The sequence below is a fragment of the Aotus nancymaae genome, unplaced genomic scaffold (assembly GCF_030222135.1).
Source record: "Aotus nancymaae isolate 86718 unplaced genomic scaffold, 86718_ANA_hifiasm-v0.15.2.pri h1tg000029l, whole genome shotgun sequence".
Taxonomy (NCBI): domain Eukaryota; kingdom Metazoa; phylum Chordata; class Mammalia; order Primates; family Aotidae; genus Aotus; species Aotus nancymaae.
In genome coordinates this window covers 90109245-90132773 of record NW_026988442.1, presented here as the reverse complement: position 1 = coordinate 90132773, position 23529 = coordinate 90109245, and the positions used below count along the sequence as shown (strand labels likewise).

The 23529-nt window shown below is 38.2% G+C and overlaps 1 protein-coding gene across 1 annotated transcript in view; it reads right to left on the bottom strand.

Moving 5' to 3' along the window:
* Nucleotides 1-263: 263 nt before the first annotated feature.
* The window catches only part of CNTNAP5 (contactin associated protein family member 5), an 882261-nt gene continuing 858995 nt past the window's right edge, over nt 264-23529 (bottom strand). The window contains exons 22-24 of the mRNA XM_021667927.2: nt 19162-19380; nt 10346-10417; nt 264-7815 (exon numbers count right to left, since the gene is read on the bottom strand). Coding sequence (XP_021523602.2) covers nt 7619-7815; nt 10346-10417; nt 19162-19380 — 488 coding nt within the window. The 3' untranslated portion in view covers nt 264-7618. The remainder of the gene's footprint in view (nt 7816-10345; nt 10418-19161; nt 19381-23529) is intronic.

Below are 23529 nucleotides of genomic sequence, written 5' to 3'. Positions count from 1 at the left end.
CTTGCTCCTATATACATTTGAGCCAGGCGTGTTGCCCAGGATAACTCAGCTGAGCGATGAGTGAGCCCAAGACAGTACTTTTAGCCATGCTGAAATCAATAAACCCAGCCAGTGGGAGTTTCGTGTTTCTCCAGCAACCCCACAGGTCATGTTGTCTAGGAGTTAATGGTCTAAGGAACGAGAATGGGAGCTAAGGGATTAATTGTTTGACTCTTCATTAACTCAAGAAAACACAGCAAGGCACATTTGTCTTCCACACAAAATCATACAAAATGTTCTCTTTATTAAATATACATTATTTACAGTTTGTCTTTCTTCTGTACAACAATAACCATAGAAAACAAAGAAATCTAAGGCTAACTTTTATTTTTTCCCCATACAGTGTATTAAGACATGTTACATGGTCTACAAAACTGACTTGGAATGAGGCAACATCACTTGGGGTTTTGTTTTAAGAACAAAAATCAGAAGATAAAAAGGAAAAGGTAGGCTCCAGCAGTCCCACAAAAAGATGACCTGTTTTGTGCTTTTACCATAAGAAAGAGTCTGACCTATGTGTATTTTTGTGGGGAGGTTATTCTGCAATTTATTATTTATTATTTCTGCAATTTATTATTTATCTCTTTACTCTTTCTCATTCCCTGAATGGGAGGACCTGAACGTGCCATAGGAAGACTTACTTCCCATCTGAAACGGACACTGTGATGCTCTATCTTAGGAATCAGCAAACCACAACCTATGGACTATGTCAGTTTTTGTAAATAAAGTTATATTAGAACATGGTCATGGATATTCATTTATACATGACTGCCTTTCTGCCATAGGCTGGTGACTAAGGAAAACGTTAGCCCAAGGCAACACGGAATATCAGGAAGCCTGGCAACCGCCAGACTCTGTAAGAGAAAATTCTTGGTCTCGGTCCTCACTAAATGCAGTCTCTCTATTATATAACTATGCTGCTTTAAAGTTTGGTATTGTTTTCAACAGTGTTTAAGGCAGGACAAGGTTACACAGGTTAATACTGCCTTTCAAACAGAATAGACTAGGTGAATATTTCATGTAAAACATTTGGGATAGAGGCTGACTTTAATGGGAAAGTATGCCCAGGCTGATGCCCATTAATATTTTCCCTTCAAGTTTTCTTGAAAGAGAAAACCTTTCAAAGAGTCTGTAGGGGAATGCATTATTCCTGTTGCATATCCAGCACTTTATTCATATGCTCTGAAGATATTTCTGGCATCTGAAGCGTGTAAGACTATGACACTAATGAAAATAAGATCAGGCTTAAATCATGAACACAATTATCTTCACTTTTGGTCTTGGCTTGGGACTAATCTCCTGATTTTGTCCTATTTTATAAAGGGTTTCCCTGTGTCACCTGAAGGACTGAGAAAAACAGTGTTCCCAGACGGTCTTAGATCCTAGGTCCCTGGTGGTACTCACTGTCAGGGCTGCCGAGTAATCATTCCTTCTTACAGTTATGGTATGCTTATTCATGTCAGGAACAATGGAAGGAAAAGAAAGACACTGGATGGATTCCAGAATCTGAGGACTTCCACTCACAGGGGCTCTGACTGAGGGTAATAGACCTAGGGCAGTTTTCTGACAGTTTTGTTTCCTGAAAGTTGTATCTGGGTGCTTAACCTGGGCAGGTTAAATAGTTATAGTAATAGCTCTAAAGCACTCTGAGAAAATCCTGAAAAATTTTTTTAAAAATTGAAAAAAAATTTGTGACTGAAGAAGTGTTGGAATGTAAAAAATTATCATGCAAAGGTGAGTCAAGAATTATTCATGCAAAACCCATGATATTGCCTCTTTCCCTAATGAATAAGACAATGATCCAAATGCACTAAAGAGACTCCTGAGTTAGGAGCCAGGAAAGTGGAAAGGCTGCCACCACTGATTCATGGTGGAAAACTGACCTTCCTCACCTCATACAGCCACCAATTACTGCCACCGGCCCCTCTTCCTCCTTGAGAAGTTCCCAGCGGGTGTGGTTGAAATCAAAACCAACTTTTGCATTAACCGCTGTTCATGTCTGCTCAGCCACTTCGTAGATTATGAACGTTACAAAAGACAGACAACTAGCTTACAAAGTACAATATTTCACTAGAAAATGTGCTTTGCTGTTCTTCCTCAGAGTACCTTAGTGCAAAATAAGATAAAATAATCACTCAAAAATAGCAAACCGGTTAATTATTAAAACCTTATATGAAGGATTCAAATAATTGTCAACATAAAAGAGGAATGCTTCTCTCCCTACCAAACAGATACGTCTGTAGAATGATCTAGAGAAAAGTTGAATAACAGCCCTATTTTTACAAAGTGTGCACTTGTGTGTGCATGTGTGTGTGTGTGTTGCACTTTTTCCCCTTTAGGTGGTTCAACTATTTGGAATTTGTGAAGGCAGATCTGAGAATTAGAGACAACCAAAATCTGCAAATTAGATGGTTCCACAAACAAGAGTATGGAACAGGGGATAAAAGAAGAGGCCAAGGAAGGCCCAAGAACAGCATGGAGAAGTAATTTAATTCCGTTATATGTATTTTAAGAAAACATGTTCAAACTGCATGAGAGACACGAAATAGAACTCAGTTAGCCTCCAAGATTTCTGAAAGTTTTGAGTTTGCCTGCATCTTCTTCCATTAATAACCTTTGCCATCTTCAAGAACAACAGTCTGTTTATTTATTTAGTCGATACATGACTTGTAGGACAATTGAGGACTAAGTATGTCCAAGCCTTTTGGTTAAGGAAGAATGAGTGGCAGAACCATACAAGTATCCCAAAGGCCTTTTGGCAGGCTGCTGCTGCAATGAGGTTTTGATGGATGGTAGCTATGGGGAAGCTCAAAGGAAGCTAGGGCAGTTGGTGAACAATCTGTTAAGACCTTTCCTTTCCTAAGAAAGGATTCAACAGGCCTGATGCTTGTCTCCCTGGATATCTTGGACTGGATAAGTTGACTGTGCTTGCACCCACCCAGTGCAGCTTCTCTAAGTGAATTAACTTCCTGCAGAGAGGGAGCAGGTATGACCTTAAGATGGGAAACATTCACTCCAGCTCAGAAGTGAGACCTCACATAAATGGACAACATTTTTTAGTCGTTTATGGACTGAAGGGTAGACTTCAGTTAATTTCAGAAATTTGCCTATGTAGAGTCAAAATGGCTCATCAGGACAAAGGAGGATTTTAGAAACAGCTGGACTGCAACAAAACCACTTTCAGCAACATCTGGAAGAACAATGGCAGGCAATAGGCCACAAACACATGGCAGTAAAAGAACTGAGAAAAGGGAAGGACAAGGGCCAAATTGGAGACACTTCACAGTCCAACTCATGGGAAGGAAGCCTTTTGGAATCCCCCAACCTGACCTCAAACAAGAATGTAGAGAATTCGGCCTCCCCAAATGTATGGCAGAGACAGAGACCATTTATTGTTACTGTCCTTAAAAATCAATCCACTTCTTTCTACAGAAATCTACATGCTTGATAGATATTTACTTTAAGGAGGAGAAACAAAACAGCTTATGGAAGGGGGAAGCAGTAGTTAAAAAAAGACAAATATTTCTCAGAAATTTAACTGTTTCTTTCTAGAAAACGCTTTACAAAAATAATTGTGCAGGACCGTGTGCTGCATTCTCGGGCACTTTATGCGTACCCCTGTTGCAACAATACAGGTCTTACCTGCTAGATTTTGAGCTCCCCAAAGACAAGGAAAAGTTGTAATTTATATATGTTAATCCAATGCCTAGCACAGCATTCATTGGCATTCCATAAATACTTCATGAATGAAGAAAGAAGAGAGCAGTCTCTTTATTTTGTTCTATCCTGCTCTTGCTACGTTTAGGTGTAGATGGGTCTGACAAAACGTAGAAGTCAAATTAGTACCATCTCTGTTATTACTAAAGAGAAAAAAAATTGTTTTAAAATATCACCCCAGGATCCTTAAATAAATCTTCTAAGTACAGCTGAGGGTGAATAGAAGAGGCAAAGCTATCCATAAAAATATATCTAGAGAAATGACAAATGTCTATTTCTCCAGACAAATTTTCACAAAGATGGCAATTGAGCCTATACACACAATAAATGATGCAGTAGGTTAAATATATTTTAGGGTAAGCAAACACACTGTTGCTTACATAAATAGATTTGTTTGGTGGAAAAAAAGTCAGTGAAACAGCCCCATGAAAATATGAAATTTCACAAGTACTTCTGGTTTTACCGTAAAGTAACACATATTCCATAAAATCGTTTTGTAAACAGCAGTTACTGAAGGCTGAGAGTTTAAGTGGAAGAGATCATTGTGGCACGGGTGGCCAGAGCATATAGTTGGGAAATCTGAATGGGGTAGGTTAACAAGAACAAAAAAAAAAAGTGGTTAAGCGAGATTAAGATGCTTTCAAAGTCTCCTTCGAGTTGATAATTGCTCAAGGATTGAAACATTCATACGATTGAACAATTACATAAAACTGCATGGATCTGGGTACCACTGAGGAAAGACATTCAGAGTTAGCAAAATATCTAACTGTAAATTGAATTCTACTTTGGAGGGTACAATTCACTTGTATTTCATATACATCTAGCGAAAGTTAGTGTTTTCTGGGGTTTTGAAATAATTCAACCCTGTAAAAATAATTCTGCTTTAGCCCTGAGACTACTTAGAAGAGTAGCATGCAGATTGCACTGTCCTGGCATCTATATTTAGGTCTGTGGTATGTAGTGTGCGTGGAGTCTACACACGGGAGGAAGATGCCAATTGATTTTGTAGTGCAATTGTGGTCAGGATAGAGCTTCACAGATTCTTCATCCTACAGGACAATCTACAAGCATATATATTTAAATGAGAAAATCAAATACTCTGAGTTAGCCTTTGCTAGTCTCCATTTCTTCTATTAGCACTATGTCAGCAAAATATAGTCCTCACTGCTCAGAGATTGAATAATGAAGAGTTCCAGCTTTATTACTCACACCTTCCCTTCCCTTTCTATTTCATTATTGGAGATGCTTCAGGTTAAACCCACTACACTTCATGGTGACTTTTATTTCAGGGGACAAAGGAATATATAGCCAAGCAAAAGGACGATTTATACAGCATTTTTATGGAAATAGCAAATTCAAAAGTGAAAATTGAAGAAAGGAAAGAAAGAGCAGGGGAAAACAGTATTTAAAGATCCTTTGTCTTACTAAAGAATCATTCATCTTATTAAAACTAAAAGGAGGCTGGGCGTGGGGGCTCTCGCCTGCAATCCCAGCACTTTGGGAGGCCAAGGCGGGTGGATCATGTGGTCAGGAGTTCGAGACCAGCCTGGCCAATGTGGTGAAACCCCGTTACTACTAAAAATACAAGAATTAGCTGGGTGTGGTGGTGGGCACGTGTAATCCCAGCTACTCGGGAGGCTGAGGCAGGAGAATTGCTTGAACCTGGAAGGTGGAGGTTGCAGTGAACCAAGATCACGCCACTGCACTCCAGCCTGGGCAACATGGTGAAACCCTGTCTCAATTAGAAATGCAAAAATTAGCTGGGCGAGGTGGTAGGTGCCTGTAATCCCAGCTACTCAGGAGGCTGAGGCAGGAGAATTGCTTGAACCCAGGAGGCAGAGGTTGCATTGAGCCAAGATCGTGCCATTGCACTGCAGCCTGGGCGACAGAGTGAAACCCAGTCTAAAAAAACAAACAAACAGCAAATAAACAAAAACTAAAATGAGAGAAATGTTATCATTGTTAAAATCACTTTAAAATAAATTTACTAGCCAAAAGATGTAATGTAGATGATAAAGTGATTAAGCTCAAATCCACAGACAATTTTAAGGAGAGAATATCTTAAAATAGAGAAACATGATTGCAGACTAAATCCTTATCTCATAAGCTCTGAAACTGAAAGAAAAGCTGTGCTCGAAATGGCATGAAGCAACCAAATTCCTCATTGTGAGAGGCGAGAGACAGCGTGCACTAAGCACAAGACGGAATGTCTGCTAACTGTCAAGGCTGGCGAACAGAGCTGTGGTCATTGTTCTCCAAATTGAATCTGCCTCATAAAGAGAATCAGCAAGTGTTTTCCACATCTGAGAATCATTCTACGAGCATTTCCGGCATCTTGGAGCATTTATATTGTTTTCTCCTTACCTTTTTCTCCAAGATTGCCCGGGACAAAGAATGACGTATATTGCCACAGAAAAATCATTAAGATCTTTGCCACAACCCCATGGATGAGCTCAAGGCCTTCTTGCAGGAATGACTGTGTTTTCAATGCTTTGTTACGAAAAGGGGCAAAGACTCTGAAATTTGTCACCACCTCTTTTGGGAGTTTAATCCTACAAAACGGTGTGTGGAAGGGTCTTTACGTATATAGGGCGTAGCAGATTTGAAAATGTGATATGCTAATGAGGAGCCCTGTTAGTTAGCAATGTTAGTCAGCTAAAGGTGATCATGCCACTTATGTTAATGTTAATGCATCCTACGTTATGCATCTTATGTTAATGCTTCCTAAACCTCTTGGAAAATAGCTTGATGTTCAAAAATGTGAAACTTGCAAATTTAAATTAATTGTTCTCACCAGGTCTTTAGTAAGTGAATGGAAGGGAAGAATTCTGTTTGGTATTTCTCTTCTTTCATGCAGTTTTTTTTTTTTTAAATTTTTTTTTCCTGATTTCATTTTTGTTTTAAAGCTGAGTTAAGATGGCTTAGCCTCTTTCATTGAACCAGGTACTATTTTAAACTTTTATTTCAATTTCTTTATGCTGCAGCAATGTATATGTGTGTATATATATTGTATCTCAGTATAATAATCTCAGGAATACCTAGCTAGCATTCTTACAAAATTGGAGGAGGCATTTTTGAAGATATGGAACATCTACTTCCTAGAAGCTTTCTTCTTACGTCCTAGCTTCAAGCTACTATTTCCATGCATCCCCTAGCTTTATGCTATGGTGTGCTGTCCCAAAGTGTTGGCCCCAGCAGAGAGTAGTGAGAAAGGAACAAAATGATTTTGCTCACTGCTATCAGCAATCATATATTTGAAAATACTCAGGGGCTAAGAATCATAGTGAAAAAGCGTGATGAGTAAAGGCAAGGGATTGCCTATGGTAAAGAAAGTAAATGATCACAAAACAAACCTCTCTTAGTCCTTTTACAACGCCAACAAGGCAAACCAGGCCTCTAGGTTCTTCTCGCCTTGCCCTGGGTTCCCTGGTAAGAATGGACTTGAGATGGGAAGGATGTCAGGAATGACCGTCATGTGCCTAAGCCACAGAGCTTAGGTTCAAAGCAAGTCTGAACCACCAAATGGCTGCAAAACTGAACAGTGCATTTTAGAAACTGTAAGTACAGAACTGAACATGCAGGAGTGCACACATGTGTCTCTTCCTTGTCTTGAATAGTGAAGTCAGTCTCTTGAGTGGTCGTTTTTACCCGATAGGTTCATCAGAGAGGAAGGCTGTGGCCACAGCCGCCTGGTCTCCTGGGCTGAGTCAAGAGAATTGGTGCTGCGGTGGATGCAATGTGTTCCGAAAAAGAAATGGCAAGCAGAAAATAAAGAGAATGAACAAATCAAAAGACAGGAGAGAAGAGGGGGAGGAGATAATTGAGCAACAAGAAAAAAGAGTAGTAGGAACCCTGCAGTTTTTCAGATGAAATATTCCCGTTTACACTCGCTCACTGTGTTTTGCAAGTCAATATCATTTCTGAAGGAACTGTCCAAATTTTCTGGATATTCCTTCTCCTTCATCTGGTTTGTACGATGTGACTGCTTGTGCTGGTAGAGGAACCGGGTCATGATGCCGATGATACAGAAGATGATGAATATCACCACTGCTATCACCCCTGGAGATAAAGGGGAAGGAAAGAGAGAAGGATATTGTCACGAATCATCTGCTCAGGAGAGTAGATTCTGGCCAGATGATGGAAACACGTAGGAGAGAAAACAAAACACATCACGCAAACACAAGTCTGCCACCTGCCCAGAAATAAAGACATGCTGAAATGTCCTGTCTTCAATTACTATAAAATCTCCTTCTTTCAGACTGGCTGGGGAGAAAGACAGTTGAACCCATAAAAGGTTTTGTTTCAATAACTTTGAATGTCATCTTATACATATGGAATTGGACTAGCAAAGGGTTTCTAAGTAAATTTTTCAGATCTGGTTTAAAGAATGTGTCAGATGTAATTAGCCCATTGTTTTGTCACCTCACAGCTATTTCAGAGTTACTTTAGTGTCCTAGAAAATGGTACTTAAATATCTAACATCTCAACACATGTTCTCCGGATGTAAATTTGTTTTATGTTATATGCTTGTTTTGCTAAAACATTTTCATTAATAATGAAATGATTACTATATTTTTAGAAGATGTTTACACTGCTCTGCACTCTGCGACACTAAGTCTTGTTCAGTGAAAAGACGCCTCTGTTCTCGAGAAACTCAGAGTCAACTGAGATGGCAAACTTCTGCCCAGGCCCATCAGATTCCCCCTTATTCTGACTGTGTGTGATTTAACTGGATTATGTTGCAACCTGCCCTTGCTGACCCTAAGGTCTTACCCCTACTTTTGCCAGGAATGCTCTTGGAACGCGAAAGGCAGTATCAGCCAAGGAATGGTGCAAATGAGGAAGTGGCAGATGTGTCTCCACATCAGTGTAGGTATTTCAGCATGAAAATATTTGAAAACGTGTATGATAAGCAAAGAATTTACTTGTAATAAATTGTATATTCTACTGTTTCAATTTTCTAAGGTGAAGAGATACAGAGAAAAAGTGTCTATTTTAGAAAGTTATTTTTTGACATCTTGCATTATGATTTTCAGAAGCATGGATATTTGAAAGTTTCATATGTTGATGGCATGTCTTCCATCAGTTTTTTGTAGAACTGAGGCCATTATTAACATTTATTTTTAAACATATATATTCCTAAATCATTTTGGGGCATTTCCTCCAAATATTTTAGAACAGGAGGGTAAAATCACCGAAGTTAGCAAGTCTATGAATAAACTGGGTGGAGGTGAGTGACTTTCACTAGCGGGTTGCTATAAGTTGCTCCTACGAGTGGGTTTCATTAAGAGATGACATAAGGAACCGGTTTCTACACCTTCAATGTGTGGGATAGTCAGAGTCAGCAACTGTGTAAAAATCACCAGAAATTTTCCTACAGGGTCAGATGACTTTCCTGCCCTTAAAGAGACTCACAGAGCATGTAAATGCCTGGAGGAGAGTCAGCAGTCACAAAAGTCTTTTTTCCACTTGTCAAATGGGGAATTATTGAAAGAGAAATAGGCACAAAATTACTTCCCACATTTCTGGATGCCAAACAAAAATTAAGGTAGACCAGCTTCTCTGAAGCAGAAATTCGGGTCAGAGATTTTAGAAACTTCCTTAAGGAAAGGCGTAGTTTTCCTTTCTTCATGTTATCAGGAGTGCACCTTTGTGCTCCCACAGAGCAGTCTTCACTGGCTGTTGTCTGTTTACCCATCTCCTCCCTGTCTCCTTCATCCCATATTCCTCTACTTAGCACAGAGCCCGACCCATAGCAGGGCTCATTAAATGTAAGTTAAATGGAAGGATACTGCAGGCTTTTAAAAGGAGAACTGCATCTGCCGAGGATCAGTTCATCCAGGCTTCCTGAAGGCAGGGATGGCGGCACCTGCTAAGGTTATGTTTGACAGAAATGAGTTTGGTCTTTCACAGGCATCTTACATGAAGCAAAGCTTGGGAATCATTCTGTGTTTCAAGACCCGGATGGAAAAATCAAGCCACAGCAGGCAGAAGCCAAACTGAAGCAGAATAAAAATGTGGGGAGGCCAACAGGCAGTGAGAAAATGGAAAAGCAGGAGAGCTGAGCTCACAGCAGAGCAGACAAGATCTGCATCTGTAACCATATGTGCAGTGAGAGTTGAAACTACAGTCCTGTGGGCTTCACCCTGCTCGTTAGACCTAACCCAAATCACTTGGTGGGGAACACTCGACAGGACTGCGGCTTCACCCATTGTCTGCCCCAACGTGGCTTCTTCCCAGTATTTAGCTTTATTGTTCTGCTTTGTTTGCATTTTAGGAACAGTGACAACTATATGAAATGAGCAGAATGTGAGCTGCTGTCTGTAAGTAACTGCTCCAGCTGTTGACTCAGTGCTCAGCTGCCTCATGAATCAGAGGCAGGATAAATCCACAGAGCTGCTGGTATCGGCAGAGGGTGCCTTTGATCATTCAGCACACATGACTACTCATGAAAAGCAGCTCACAGGCTTGCAAATAATGTGCGGCTCTGTGTATTGGATGGCCTTAATTAAGGAAGGCTTCAGATAACGGTATCCAAAATACAGGATGATTTATGTCTTTTTGCATTCAACAACAATGAACTCTTTACCTCCAATGATTGCCGAATCACTTCGAACTGCATTAGTGAGTGGTTCCCGCTCATCTGTCTTCCCAAAGGGATCTGAAAGGAGTAAAAGACATGGGACTTCACTTCTCACTCAAAGCACTGACGGGAAGTCTACAGTGTGGCGCACCTGTAATGACACACCTGTGCATTGCACCAGGTGCCCTCAAGTAGTTGTGAGTTGACATGTTACAAGGAACTCAAAAAACATGCACAAGCAGAAGGCATTGGAAGTGCACTGTTCACACCCTAGAGTTCAACAGCCCTGTTCGTTTATATGCAAGTTGTAAGATAAGGGCTTGAAACAGATGATGATGGTATCCTGCCCACATGCCCTCACCCTGCCCCGGAGGTCCCTTGTTGCCTTGCTGGACAGTTCCTATGCATGGCATGCTTCTCTGCTTGAGAGTTTTCTCCAGATGCAAGAGGATTCTGAGTTCATTGTCAGTGAAGAACCAAAGTGCTAGAGAATTAACAGCCTCAGGAGCAGCCCTCACTGATGAGAGATGAATTGTACCATATGTACAGTACTATGTATGATATAAGAAAAAACATCAATTTTAAGGCACACAGACCTTAGTCTGAATCTTAGCTCTGTTGTTTGTCTGGTGATATTGAGCAAGACCTCGTTTTAAACATCAATTTGCATATGTATTAAAGGGGAGTAGTGACACCTCTATGTGTGCGTATAATGCATGTCAAATTTTCAGGACCATGTGGCTGCTACACACTTACAAACAGCCACTCTTATTATTTTTCACTTAATCATTGGGAAGTGACTACAACGTGAGTATTATTGTTCCCCTTTGGCAAAGAAGTAAACTAGATTGGAACAATCAAACTTTCACGTCCAAAGTCCTGCAGATCATTCATGGAAGAGGCGTAATTCACACCACAGCTATCCAATTTCCACACTCAGGGTCTTTCTATTACTCCTCTCTGCAGCTGGAAAAATACCAAGATTGGTGATGTGCAGGCAGCAACAGAATTCAAGGCTCCATGTGATATCATCAGTCCTGTCATGTGTCATTTAAACTTTCTTATCTGTCAAATGGTAAAAAGAATAGTCTTTGCCTTAAAAGATTTTGTAAGAATTATGCAAGTTATTATAAATGTTTTTAGAATGGTGTCTGGTGCAATGTGTTCAGTAAGTCTTCTTTCTTTTTATACTGTTGCTTACTATTAATTATATACACATTAGTATGTGTATAAACATGCACATCCTTGTCTCACTAGTGGGACATGAAGCTTCCTACTGAAAAAACCAAGACATACACACTTCTTCATACTGCAGTACTCACCACACGGCCATAGACACACATGAAAGATGTTGGATAAGTACTTACTGTGTCTTTGAGTGAACAGAGTGTGGTAGTTAATGCCGTTTGTGGTGTACAGAGTTGGTCTTTTCCTAGGACTCTTGATATTGGAGCAGAAACAAACCAACATGAGAGAAAGGCTGGTGGGGTTAAATGGTAAAGGTATTGTAGTTAAAGAAGGGGTTGGCCATGGGGCAGGTATTCTGAATTGGTGGCATTGATAAGGTGGGTCTGGTGGGAAAAACTTGGGTTTGGAACTTGATATTATTATTAATAATCTCTGTACACCTAGATGGCCTATATACATGCATTCATACAGGCAGAAGAACATAGACATATATATATCTATATATATCTATATATATCTATATATATCACCAATTGATAACAATGAAGTGATGATGATGATAGTGGGTGTTAGAGACAGAGAGAGAGCAGGCAGGCAAAGAGAAGATGGCAAATGAGAAATCAGATGAGGAAATGAAAGGGAGAGAGAGAGGGGAAGAGGTCTGGTGAAAGATAGAAGGCAGGGAAGAAAGAAAGAAGAGAGATAGGGAGGGAGAAAGGAAGAGAGGAAAATGAACATATTTCGTTATTAGATCTCCTGTGCTTGTTATTCTTGCATATCCCTGAGCTAGTCTACCTACCTAAAACGCCTCCTGCTTCTTTGTAAAGAGTCATGTGTGGTTTAATGGTGGGAATATATTCTGAGAAATGTGTCATTAGCCAATTTTGTCCTTGTGTGGAAATCATAGAGTGTGCTCACACAATCCTAGATGGTACAGCCTTTGACACACCTAGGCTGTACATATGATATAGACTGTTACGCCCAGGCTACAAACCTGTATAGCATGTTGCTGTATGAATACTATAAGCAACTGTAACACATTTGTAAGTATACAAATGTAAGCATATGTAAACATAGAAAGGGCAGAGTAAAAATATGAGATTTAAAGAAAGGGTGCACCTGCATACGACACTTATCATGAATGGAGCCTGCAGGACTGGAAGTTGTTCTGGACGAGTCAGTGGTGAAGGTCTAGGACATTGCTCTACACTTCTATAGACTTTATAAACACTCTATACTTAGGCTACAAAAAATTTATTAACATTTTTTTCTTTCTTCAATAATACATTAACCTTAGCTTACAGTAACATTTTTGCTTTATAAACTTTTAGTTTTAAAAAAATTTTGATTTTTTTTGTAATAACAGTTAAAACACAAATATCATACAACTATACAAAAATATTCTTTATATCCTTTCACTCCCAAATGCCCATCAGTGATAGACTGGATGAATCTGGAAACCATCATTCTCAGCAAACTGACACAAGAACAGAAAACCAAACGCTGCATGTTCTAACTCATAGGCGGGCGTTGAACAATGAGAACACATGGACACAGGGAGGGGAGCATCACACACTGGGGTCTGTTGGGGGTGGAGGCAGCAAACCACCATGGCAAGTGTATACCTATGTAATAATCCTGCAAGTTCTGCACATGTACCCCAGAAATTTAAGTATAATAAAACATATATATATAAAGATTATTTTCTATTTCTAAATTTATTTATTTTTTAAACAAACACACAAACATACACACTAGGCTAGGCTTACGCGGGTTCAGGATAGTAATATCGCTGTCTCCCACCTCCTTATGTGGTCCCACTGAAAGGTTTTCAAGGCCAACAGCATGCAAGAGCTACTATCTTCTACCTTAACAATGCCTTCTTCTGAATTACTTCCTGAAGAAAATACCCGAGGCTTTTATTGAGGAGTAAGTTTATACCAGAGTCACCACAAACATGTGCATAAGGTGTTGTACTAGGCTCTTATGATTGCTGCAATGATCTTACTTCTATGACCTTTTTCAGCTCCATTATAATTTTGTAGGACACAGTCTATGGAGACTATGCGGACCATTATCTGCATACTGGTACATGACTGTGACTGTATTTAAATGTGAGTCATCCATTGTGGTTTATTAGATCATTTAGATCATGGCCTTTTTTTTTGTTTGTTTAGACTTAATCTGGCTCTGTCACTTAGACTGGAGTGCAGTGGGCGCAATCTCAGCTCACTGCAATCTCCGCCTCCTGTGTTCAAGCAATTCTCTTGCCTCGGCCTCCTGAGTAGCTGGGATTACAGGCATGAACCACCAAGTCCGGCTAATTTTTGTAATTTTAGTAGAGATGGGTTTCACCATGTTGGTCAGGCTGGTCTCGAGCTCCAGATCTCATGATCTGACTGCCTTAGCCTCTCAAAGTGCAGAGACTACAGGCGTAAGCCACCGCGTCTGGCCTCATGGCCTTTTTTTCTTACTCCAACTTACAATGGTTTCTCCCTTACTGAATTTACGTACTACTTTTAACATTATTAACCAAAGTAATAACCTTGGTTATTACATATCGTTGATTTTTACATCAGATTTCCACATTTCTAGCAAATTTTGTTAATAATATATTAATACACATTAACCCAGCTAGCTACTTCTAACTCTCTAATATTTATTAAAGCTACAAACAAAATACTTCAGATCTAGTAAGATGACAGCTTCACTAACAAGACTACAAAAATTAAAAATACCATGTCTATATCCACGTTTAACGGACCCCTTCTACAAAGTAATCCTTGGGGTAGTTACTCATTTATTTCAACAGTACTTCTCTCTTCACAGTGTGTCTAAATTGTCTTTAACAATTTTAGAGATATCTTTTAGTTTTAATTCCCCTCTCAAAAAAGAATGACCCAGCTTAACTGCATCTACCTATTTATATCATATATATGTATACACATCTCAATCTATATTTATAAGAATAGATTTATATAGAATAGACATATCATATATATACATCTCAATCCTTATAGCATAGAATTTATTATATATTATAATTATATAGATAGACATTGGGCAATTATCTATATGTATCTCTATGGAATATCTATCTATATAGAGAGATAGAGGGAGAGAGAGCTAACATTCCAGACGAACTTCCATAAGAACTTCTACACTTACACCTAATGATTTCCCCATGAGGGGTTTTCACTGATTACTAGATATGCTACACTCTACCAGAATTTTGCACTTTAACGTATGTATTTCCTTTTGTAATGGTCTTCCGTCTTCTGAGCATTGCAAACCCTTCTCCCTAAACAATTGCCATGACCAGATTATTTATAAATCGATCATTAGTTCATTTAAAAATATATTTTCTGCTTTTTCTAGATTCCACACCACCCAAAAACCCTGCTCCTGTCTTTGCTCTAGCAGTGCTCACATCGTATTATGATATAGTGCCAGGCAGCCAATGCCACACCCTCATTCCCGGAACCATTGCCTTCTATCATCTTTACAGATTTCAAAAATTAGGAACTTTGAAAGTTTCTTATTTTTTATTATCTCCACTAACTACGGAAGTCAACACTGAGTAGCTGCTTAAAAGATGTGTGACGCATGAGGCAAGAAGAGAATCACAACAATCTCATCAAAGACAACTCAAAATGGTATTTGAAATACAAAAGGGTGATACCTAAAGCAGTAACGGAGTGGGCAATACATTGCTGGAAGAGTAGACAGAAATATTTAAATATCCTACTCACATTACCAGATTTGTTAAAAAATTATTTCTCAAGTCTTGATGTTGTTGTTGTTGTTTTGAGACAGAGTCTCGCTCTGTCACCAGGTGCCAGGCTGGAGTGCAGTGGCACAATCTCGGCTCACTGCAACCTCTGCCTCCCGGGTTCAAGCAATTCTCCTGCCTCAGCCTCCCGAGTAGCTGGGACTACAGGCACACGCTACCACGCCCAGCCAATTTTTGTATTTTTAATGGAGACGTGGTTTCACCATGTTGGCCAGGATGGTCTTGATCTCTTGACCTTGTAATCTGCCCACCTCAGCCTCCCAAAGTGCTGGGATTACAGGAGTGAGCCACCGCGCCCAGCCCTCAAGTTTTACAAAATATTGGACTGAGCACTAAGGATCTCAGGCTAAAGATCTTGGCTAAGAGTCTTGCCATATAAAACAGAATGTTTCTCAATGTATTACCCAAGATATTAAAATCCCTTTGACTTGTTAAATGGTATAAGATGTCTCAACTTTTATCTTCCTACCAAAACATCATGACCTATCACAGACCATTGCTGGGGGAATTGTGCCTGTAAGAGAAAATTATCATGGCCCAAAGTGTTTTATAACAATGGCCCTTCACCACCTACCTCTATTGTTCTCAGTGTGAGCTGGGAGGCAAGGGGAGGGTAAGACGATACCATAGTAACCTAGGAGCTTTACCGAACATCTCAGACCTAGCCTCTTCATCACCACTACTTACAAAATCCATATTTATTATCAATATTAGCAGCAAAATCTGAATAAAATAAATATCCTGTGGATTTAGAAAAAGCATCCTGGAAAAATCTGACAATACCCCCTCATCCATATGCAAACCACTTTAAAGCATAATCAGAACGATGACACTATTATTACTGTTTCTATCTATATTGTATTGGCCTGTTGATATATGTTGATGTCTTGGTTTTATCCCAGTGTATAAATCATTTTTTAAATCAGTGCTTATAATGCTTTAATATCTTGAGGACCTTGCTGGCCAGGGAGACACTGCCCCTCCCAGGACTAGCTAATTCCTAGAGATAGCAAACAACAGGCCTGTAACCATGCCTTGTATATGCAAACCAATCAATCCAAAGCCCATATTCCCTAGTAACTCACTTAACTCACACTCACCAATCCAATATTTTTCTTGCCTGAAATCACTCAAGGCCAAGTATTAGACAACTAGAGATTACCCCTATCCTGCCCAAGTTATTCAAATTATCCAATTCTAACTGGCTCAAGCTCACCTACCTGCTTTCCCCTTTCTCTTTCTGCCTCCTGACCAAACCTGGCACTTCTCCATGTGGCTCTCAGTGGTATAATGTATCTCTTTTTCTTGAGAACTATAAGAAAAAAAACTTTTCTTTCAAAGACAGTCATCTCATGCCTGCCACCTTATCATACCTGATTAAAACAAGATCCCAGATACATTTTAAGACACCCAAAATCACAGTGACTAAGAAAAGATAGAAAAGGCACTTAGAGAGTGGTGAAGCAGAGGATGTATGGATGATGGTGCTGTGGGGATTTCCTATTTTTAAGAAAGGCAGATTTAATTTATTTTGGTTACATATTCAGAAATAGGATTGGAGTTTCAATATTTTGAGACACATCTCTACTCTTCCATAATGGCTGTATCAATTTGAATTCCCATCAGGAGTGTACAAGTGTTCTGTTTTCTGCACATTCTCTCCAACATTTGTTTTTTTTTGTCTTTTTGATACTAGCCATCATATTATCAGCTGTGAGATGCCATCTTATTGTGGTTTTGATTTGCATTTCCCTGTTGATCAGTAATGCTAAACACCTTTTCATGCACCTGTTGGATGTTTGCATGTCTTTTGTGGAAAAAAAAAACAAAACAAAAACCCTATTCACATCCTTTGCCTAATTTTTAAGTGTTTTTCTTTTTTTCTTTTCTTTTTTTGCTATTGGGTTATATTAATCCTTTTTATGCTTTGGATACTAACCCCCCATCAGATATATGGTTTAAAAACATTTTTTCCCATTCTGTAGGTTGACTTTTCATTGTGTGGATTGTGTTCTTTGCTGTACAGAATTGTTTAGTTTTATGCAGTCCCATTTGTTTATTTTTGCTCTTCTTGATCTTACTTTTGGTGTCGTGTAAAAATATATATATTTTCAAGACCAATGTTAAGGAGCTTTTTCCTTATTGTTCCCTTCCTGGAGTTTACAGTCTCAGGTCTTACATTTGAGATTTTAATCCATTTCAAGTTAATTTTTATGTGGTGAAAGACAAAGGTCCAATTCTACTCTTTTACATGTGAATATTCAGTCTTCCCAGCACAATGTATTGAATAAGCAACATTTTCCCCATTATGTGTTTTTGGAAATTATACCAAAAATTAGTTGATTATATAAGCCTGGGTCTATTTCTGGCCTCCGTATTCTGTTCCATTGGTCTATGTGTCTGTTTTATGCCAGTATTATGCTTTTCTGATTACCATAGCTTTACAATATAGTTTGAAATCAGGGAGTATGATGCCTCCAGTTTTCTGCACTCATGTGTTCATGGCAGTATTATTCACAATAGCCAAGATAAGGAAACATCCTGCCTGCTAATGCTTGAATGAATTAATATATTGTTTCATATACACACACAATTAGAAATTATTCAGCCTTTAAAAAGATCATGCCATTTGTGACAATATGGAATAACCTAGAGGACAGCACACCAAGTGAAATAAGCAAGACACAGAAAGACAAATACTATATCTGATATAACTTACATGTGGAATCTATAAAAGTCAAACTCATAGAAACAGAACGGTGGTTTGCAGGGGCTGGTGTGTGGAGGAAATGGAGAGTTGTTGGTTAAAGAGCACAAACTTTCAGTCAAAAGATGATTAAATTTTGGTGATTTTTTTTTTTTTTTTTTTTTTTTTTTTTTTTTTTTTGAGACAAGAGTCTTACTCTGTCCCCCGGGCTGGAGAGTAGTGGCATGATATCAGCTCACTGCAACCTCTGCCTCCCGGGTTCAAGTGATTCTCAACCTCAGCCTCCGGAGTAGCTGGAGTTACAGGTAAGGTACGTGCCACCATGCCCAGCTAATCTTTGTATTTTTAATAGAGATGGGGTTTCACCATGTTGGCCAGACTGGTCTCGAACTCCTGACCTCAGGTGATCTGCCTACCTTGGCCTCCCAAAATGCTGCAATTATAGGCATGAGCCACCACACCCAGCCCAAATTTTGGTGGTCTAATGCATAGCATGATTACTACAGTTATTCATACTGTATTATTTACTTGATATTTGCTAAAATTGTAAATCTTAAGTGTCCTCATCAGATATGCACACACATACACACACATGGGTAACTATGTACGGTGATAAGTGTGTTGATTAATTTAATTGTGATAATTGCACAATGCACATATTTATCAGATTATTACATCTTACACTTTGAAAATATATAATTTGTATTTGCCAATTATTTCTTAATAAAGCTTAAAAAGGTTTATTTAATCATCTGAATATATTAATTCAGGAACCAGCTTGCTGCCTCCGTGTTCTCTAAACACCTTGATTCTCAGAGCAGTATCCACTTCAACAATAGTGACTATGTACACACACAAACACACACACCACATTATATATGTGTATAATAAGCAAAGTACACAACTATGCATTTAGTTCTAATTACTCATTCTCTCAAAATATTAAAAATTGAACTACATCAAATATATATGAAAATCACCCATGAAATATCATAATCATAATTTTTAACCACCTGTAATTATGCAAGGTAAAAATTGAGTCATATTAGCCAACACTTTAATCTGGAAGCTTCTTGAAGACACCAAAAGTAGTGCCAGTGACAGAAGCTCCCTTACGCATTCTCTAGAGTGTACCTGATGAAGAGTGCACTGTGGTCACCGCGTTCACATCTGAGTCCACCATGAAGCCACAGCTGGATTCTGTCAAGGTCCCATGGACAGTCACAGGCGCGACAGTGGCATGGCGCAGGGCAGCCTTCAGTGGTGCTATGTGGTTGTACTGGACGGAAGCCATGCATCCAACAAAACCCAGGGCATTTGCTTTAGCAACTTCAGAATCCAAACCAAGATTCTCTGCAATGTAAAAGACAATCAGAAGCCCTTTATTTTTTTGATTTTTCAAATTTTGCTGGGTCCTCTTCAAGTAATGTCTAAAATTATAGAAATTACCTCGTTACACTTTGAGTAAAGAAAATCCTCCCCTATCTCTTTGTATTTCCTTTTCCCAACTCCACTCCCAATGCAAGCATCAATATATCAACCACATTTCACAGAAAATTGTCAGGGCCATCTCTGCTTTGAGATAAAAATGTTCCAAACTTCTAAATTTTCATTCATGTATTTTATGAACTGTAACAAAGACAATAAATCTGTTCTATACTCTAGGAGTTTTATAGAATTTGTGTCATTATCCCCATCACCATTTATCCTTGGATGCTGGTGATTAGTGTAAGCACACTACAATGTTCATTATAACACTTCTCTCAAAAACGTAGCTAGAGAAAAAAAAAATAAAGGAGTAGAGCGATTAGAAGTCAACACTGTCCTTCCAAAGATTTATCGTGTAAATTATTTTAAGCCACCTGTGTAGACTGACCTTCTATTCAAGATTTCTACCTGCTTGCTTCTGTCCATGGAACTGATTGGTGTGCATGGGTTTTTTATGGTAGCATTCAACGTCCTAAAATATCTTTGAGACTTTATAAAAGATGAACATGCAATAATTTGGGATTCATAGCAAGATCAAATGTCTCATTTTCTTTAAGATTTGTGGTAAGATTACTCAGTTTTCCATTTATTTTTCTTAAAAGGGTCATTTGAACAAACTGCTATGATGCAGTTACATAAAACTGCAATGTATAATGAGCCATTTTTTTTCCTAAGAAGTAATAGTCTTAACATACCAAGATGCTTTAAATGGTTATTTATTAAGATAATTTGTTTGTTTTCTGAAAGACGGTAGGAACTCTCTCATCTACCAAGTGTAGATTATGATTTTATTTTGATTCATAAATGGTCAAACAGTCTCCACTGATCTGTAAGCATGCATTATGTTAGCAACGTTAAGGAAGAAATGTGATGAGGATATGGAAGAAGATGAGAAATCAACCTCCCTTAATATTGCCTTTCCTAAGTTTTGCTCTAATTTTACTCTCCTCCGTCAACACCCATGTAAACTTAACCAATTTATCATCTCTGTCTTCTTACATAAAAAAAATAAAATTGTGTATTTATGTTATGTGGCTGCTGTGACAAATTGCCACAAACTTAAATGACTTAAGACAGCTTAAAGCACAAGTGTGTTATCTTGCAGTTCTGTGGATTTGAAGTCTGCTATAGCTTTCATTGAGCTAAAAACCAAGGGGTCAGCAAGGCTGCATTTATTCTAGGGGCTCTGGGGAAATATTACATTTCCTTGCCTTCTCTAGCTTCTGGAAGCCACCCACATTTCATGACTTCTATAGACTCCTTCTCTATTTCAAGGAAAGCAATGTTATATTTCTCTGTGTCTTTCTTCCATAGTTACTTCAGCCTATAATTCTGTCTTCTATCTCCTTCTTTTACTTTTAAAGACCCTTTTGATTACACTAGATTCATCCTGATAATACAGGATTATCTTCCTGTTCCAAATACAGCTGATGAGCAACATTAATTATATTTGCGACCTTACTTCCTCTTTGACACATAGCCTAATATATTCTTGGGTTCTGAGGTTTAGGATGCAGACATATGTGTGGGCCATAATTCTATCTACAACTTCAGGTCTGAGATTTTGTGAGAACTTTCCCAATAATGATAATGAAAATCGAATAATAATGTGAAGTGTCACTTCTTCAAATATAAAAGAACACTGAGATGTATGAGGAAACGTCTGTCTTCCAAATATTCAAATAAATCTCATACAGAGTTGACATATATTTTTACTTATTCATGAAAGAATCACATATGTTTGTTTGTTATGAGCTTTAAAAGACTGTGTACCACATCAAGCATCTCACAAAAAACTTAAATGGATGGGATGCTTTTTGCTGGTGGCACCAGAACTCAGTGTACCCAGATACAATTCAGAATATGGATTAGGTACAGATTGGTAGTTAGCAAGAGGTAGAGTTAAAGATCAGAAATATTTAGAGGAAGAGGCAGAAGACAAGAGAAGAGGAGCATAAACTGTCATGAAGTTTTTGCATTGTAGGATTTCAGAATCATGGAAACTGATAAGTCACTGTAGTTCTGCCTGAAGGGTCTAAGTCAAAATCGCCAGCTCGTATTCCCAAAACTCAGTGGGAAAGAAGCCTACATAGTGTCAAGGTCCTTGGGGGACATCACTATAGTGAATGTCGTGAATACACACTCCAGGTGTAAGGATATGTGCACAGATAAGTTGGGGAAAATGCCAGCAAATGGACATTCTCACCTTGAATGAAGAAATGTTTTAAATAAAGCCCTATCTCTAGGGAATTGTGTTTCTTCTAGATGTATTATAAGGACAGAGACCTGGAGGTATTTCTGAAAATGAGTGAAAAGAACAAGAATCACTGATAGGATAAAATGTTCTCGGCATGAAGCTCGAGATTATAATTTCTCAGATTCTTACACAGATGGAGAGATAAAAACAAAAATAAAACAAAAGTTAGGAAGGTTCTAAATGATTTTAGTTTCTCATAATAGTGTTAAATAATACATAGTGTGTTATAATAATTTTCCAAAAGCAATAATTTTAAAGCTGCAAAATACTCAACATTCGCCACTTACTGAATAGCTACATACAACTGTAATAATTGTTGTCAAAGAATTATTTCTATTACCCTCAAAATTCTTCCATGTGTGTGTTCTCAACCTTCAAAATGTATGAGGTAACTGGGACTCAAAGAAGTTCAAAGATGTACTGAAAATCATATACTGGGGTTGAGATTTAAACCCAAGTCTACATGATTTTAAATGCCAAATTCTGAGCAATGCAGCCTCAAAAAAAAAAAAAAAAGTGCCAGATATCTCCTGTATGCTATATAGAGTAAAATAATTTTACATAAATTATCTAAAAAATGGGTTGTAAAAATTACAGAAAGCACAAGTTATTTTGGTTAAATGCCTCACAGAATTTACTAAACTCTGTATTATATCAAAGACAAATGTATTTCCTAATTCATTTTTCTGTTTTTAGGTTAAAATTACATTAGATTCATACACAGTTAGATGAAGGGACTGTTTTATATGCTCTGCTAGAGAATGGATGTTGAAGACAAACTTAATAGTGAATGTGGCTCCTCAAAAGCTGATAAAATGAGAATGCAAGCAAAGTCCACACCATTGAAAAATACCAGTATTCCCTTTTTCGCGTTTACCAAGATTTTATACCAATTTAAAAATCTTATCCCAAAAGGAGAATTACAATGTTCAAAAGTCATGCTGTTGCCTTAAGAAACCAAAGATATCTCATAAAGAAAAAGCAACAGCATATCCAAATATCTTATTTGAAATTGACTTAGTTTCTCTCACTAAATATATTTCAAATATCATCAAATACAGTTCTTGATTCTCTTTTGATTTTAGTCCCATGCCCTCCAATGGTGATGGAAAAACAGCATGGGCTTCTGATAGGTACAGGTTGGAAATTAGCTAGACCTAATTTGCTGAATCGTGAACTTGCACATGTAATGTCTGTTTCCACATTTCTTCAATTTTATCCACTATAAAATAGGAATAATAGTACCTGTCACATGAATTGTATCAGAAAGAAATAAAATAAAAGTCAAATTTATAGCTCAATAACCATTAATGCATCTTTGGTGTTTTTATGTATTTGTTTGGTTTTTGTATATATTTTCGTTGTTCAACATGATGTTTTGACATATGCATACATTGTAGAATGACTAAGTCAAGCTATTTAACATAACATGGGGAATTACCTTACATACCATTTTTGAGTGTTGTAATAAAACTTAAAATCTACTCTCAGTAATTTTCAAATATATACTATTTTGTTATTAACTGCAGTCACCACGATGTATGATAGGTTCCCTGAACTTATTCTCCACAACTTAGTATCATTCTAACTGAATGTTCATCCTTTGACTAGCATCTTACCATAATAAGTGCATATTGTTAGGAGGAGGAAGAGGTGTAGTTGGGAGTAGTAGTAGAATCTTTGACTCCTCCTATTGCTCATCAGTTCCAAACTCTTTTGTCTGGCGTCAGTGGCCCTCAACATTCCCAAGTATTACT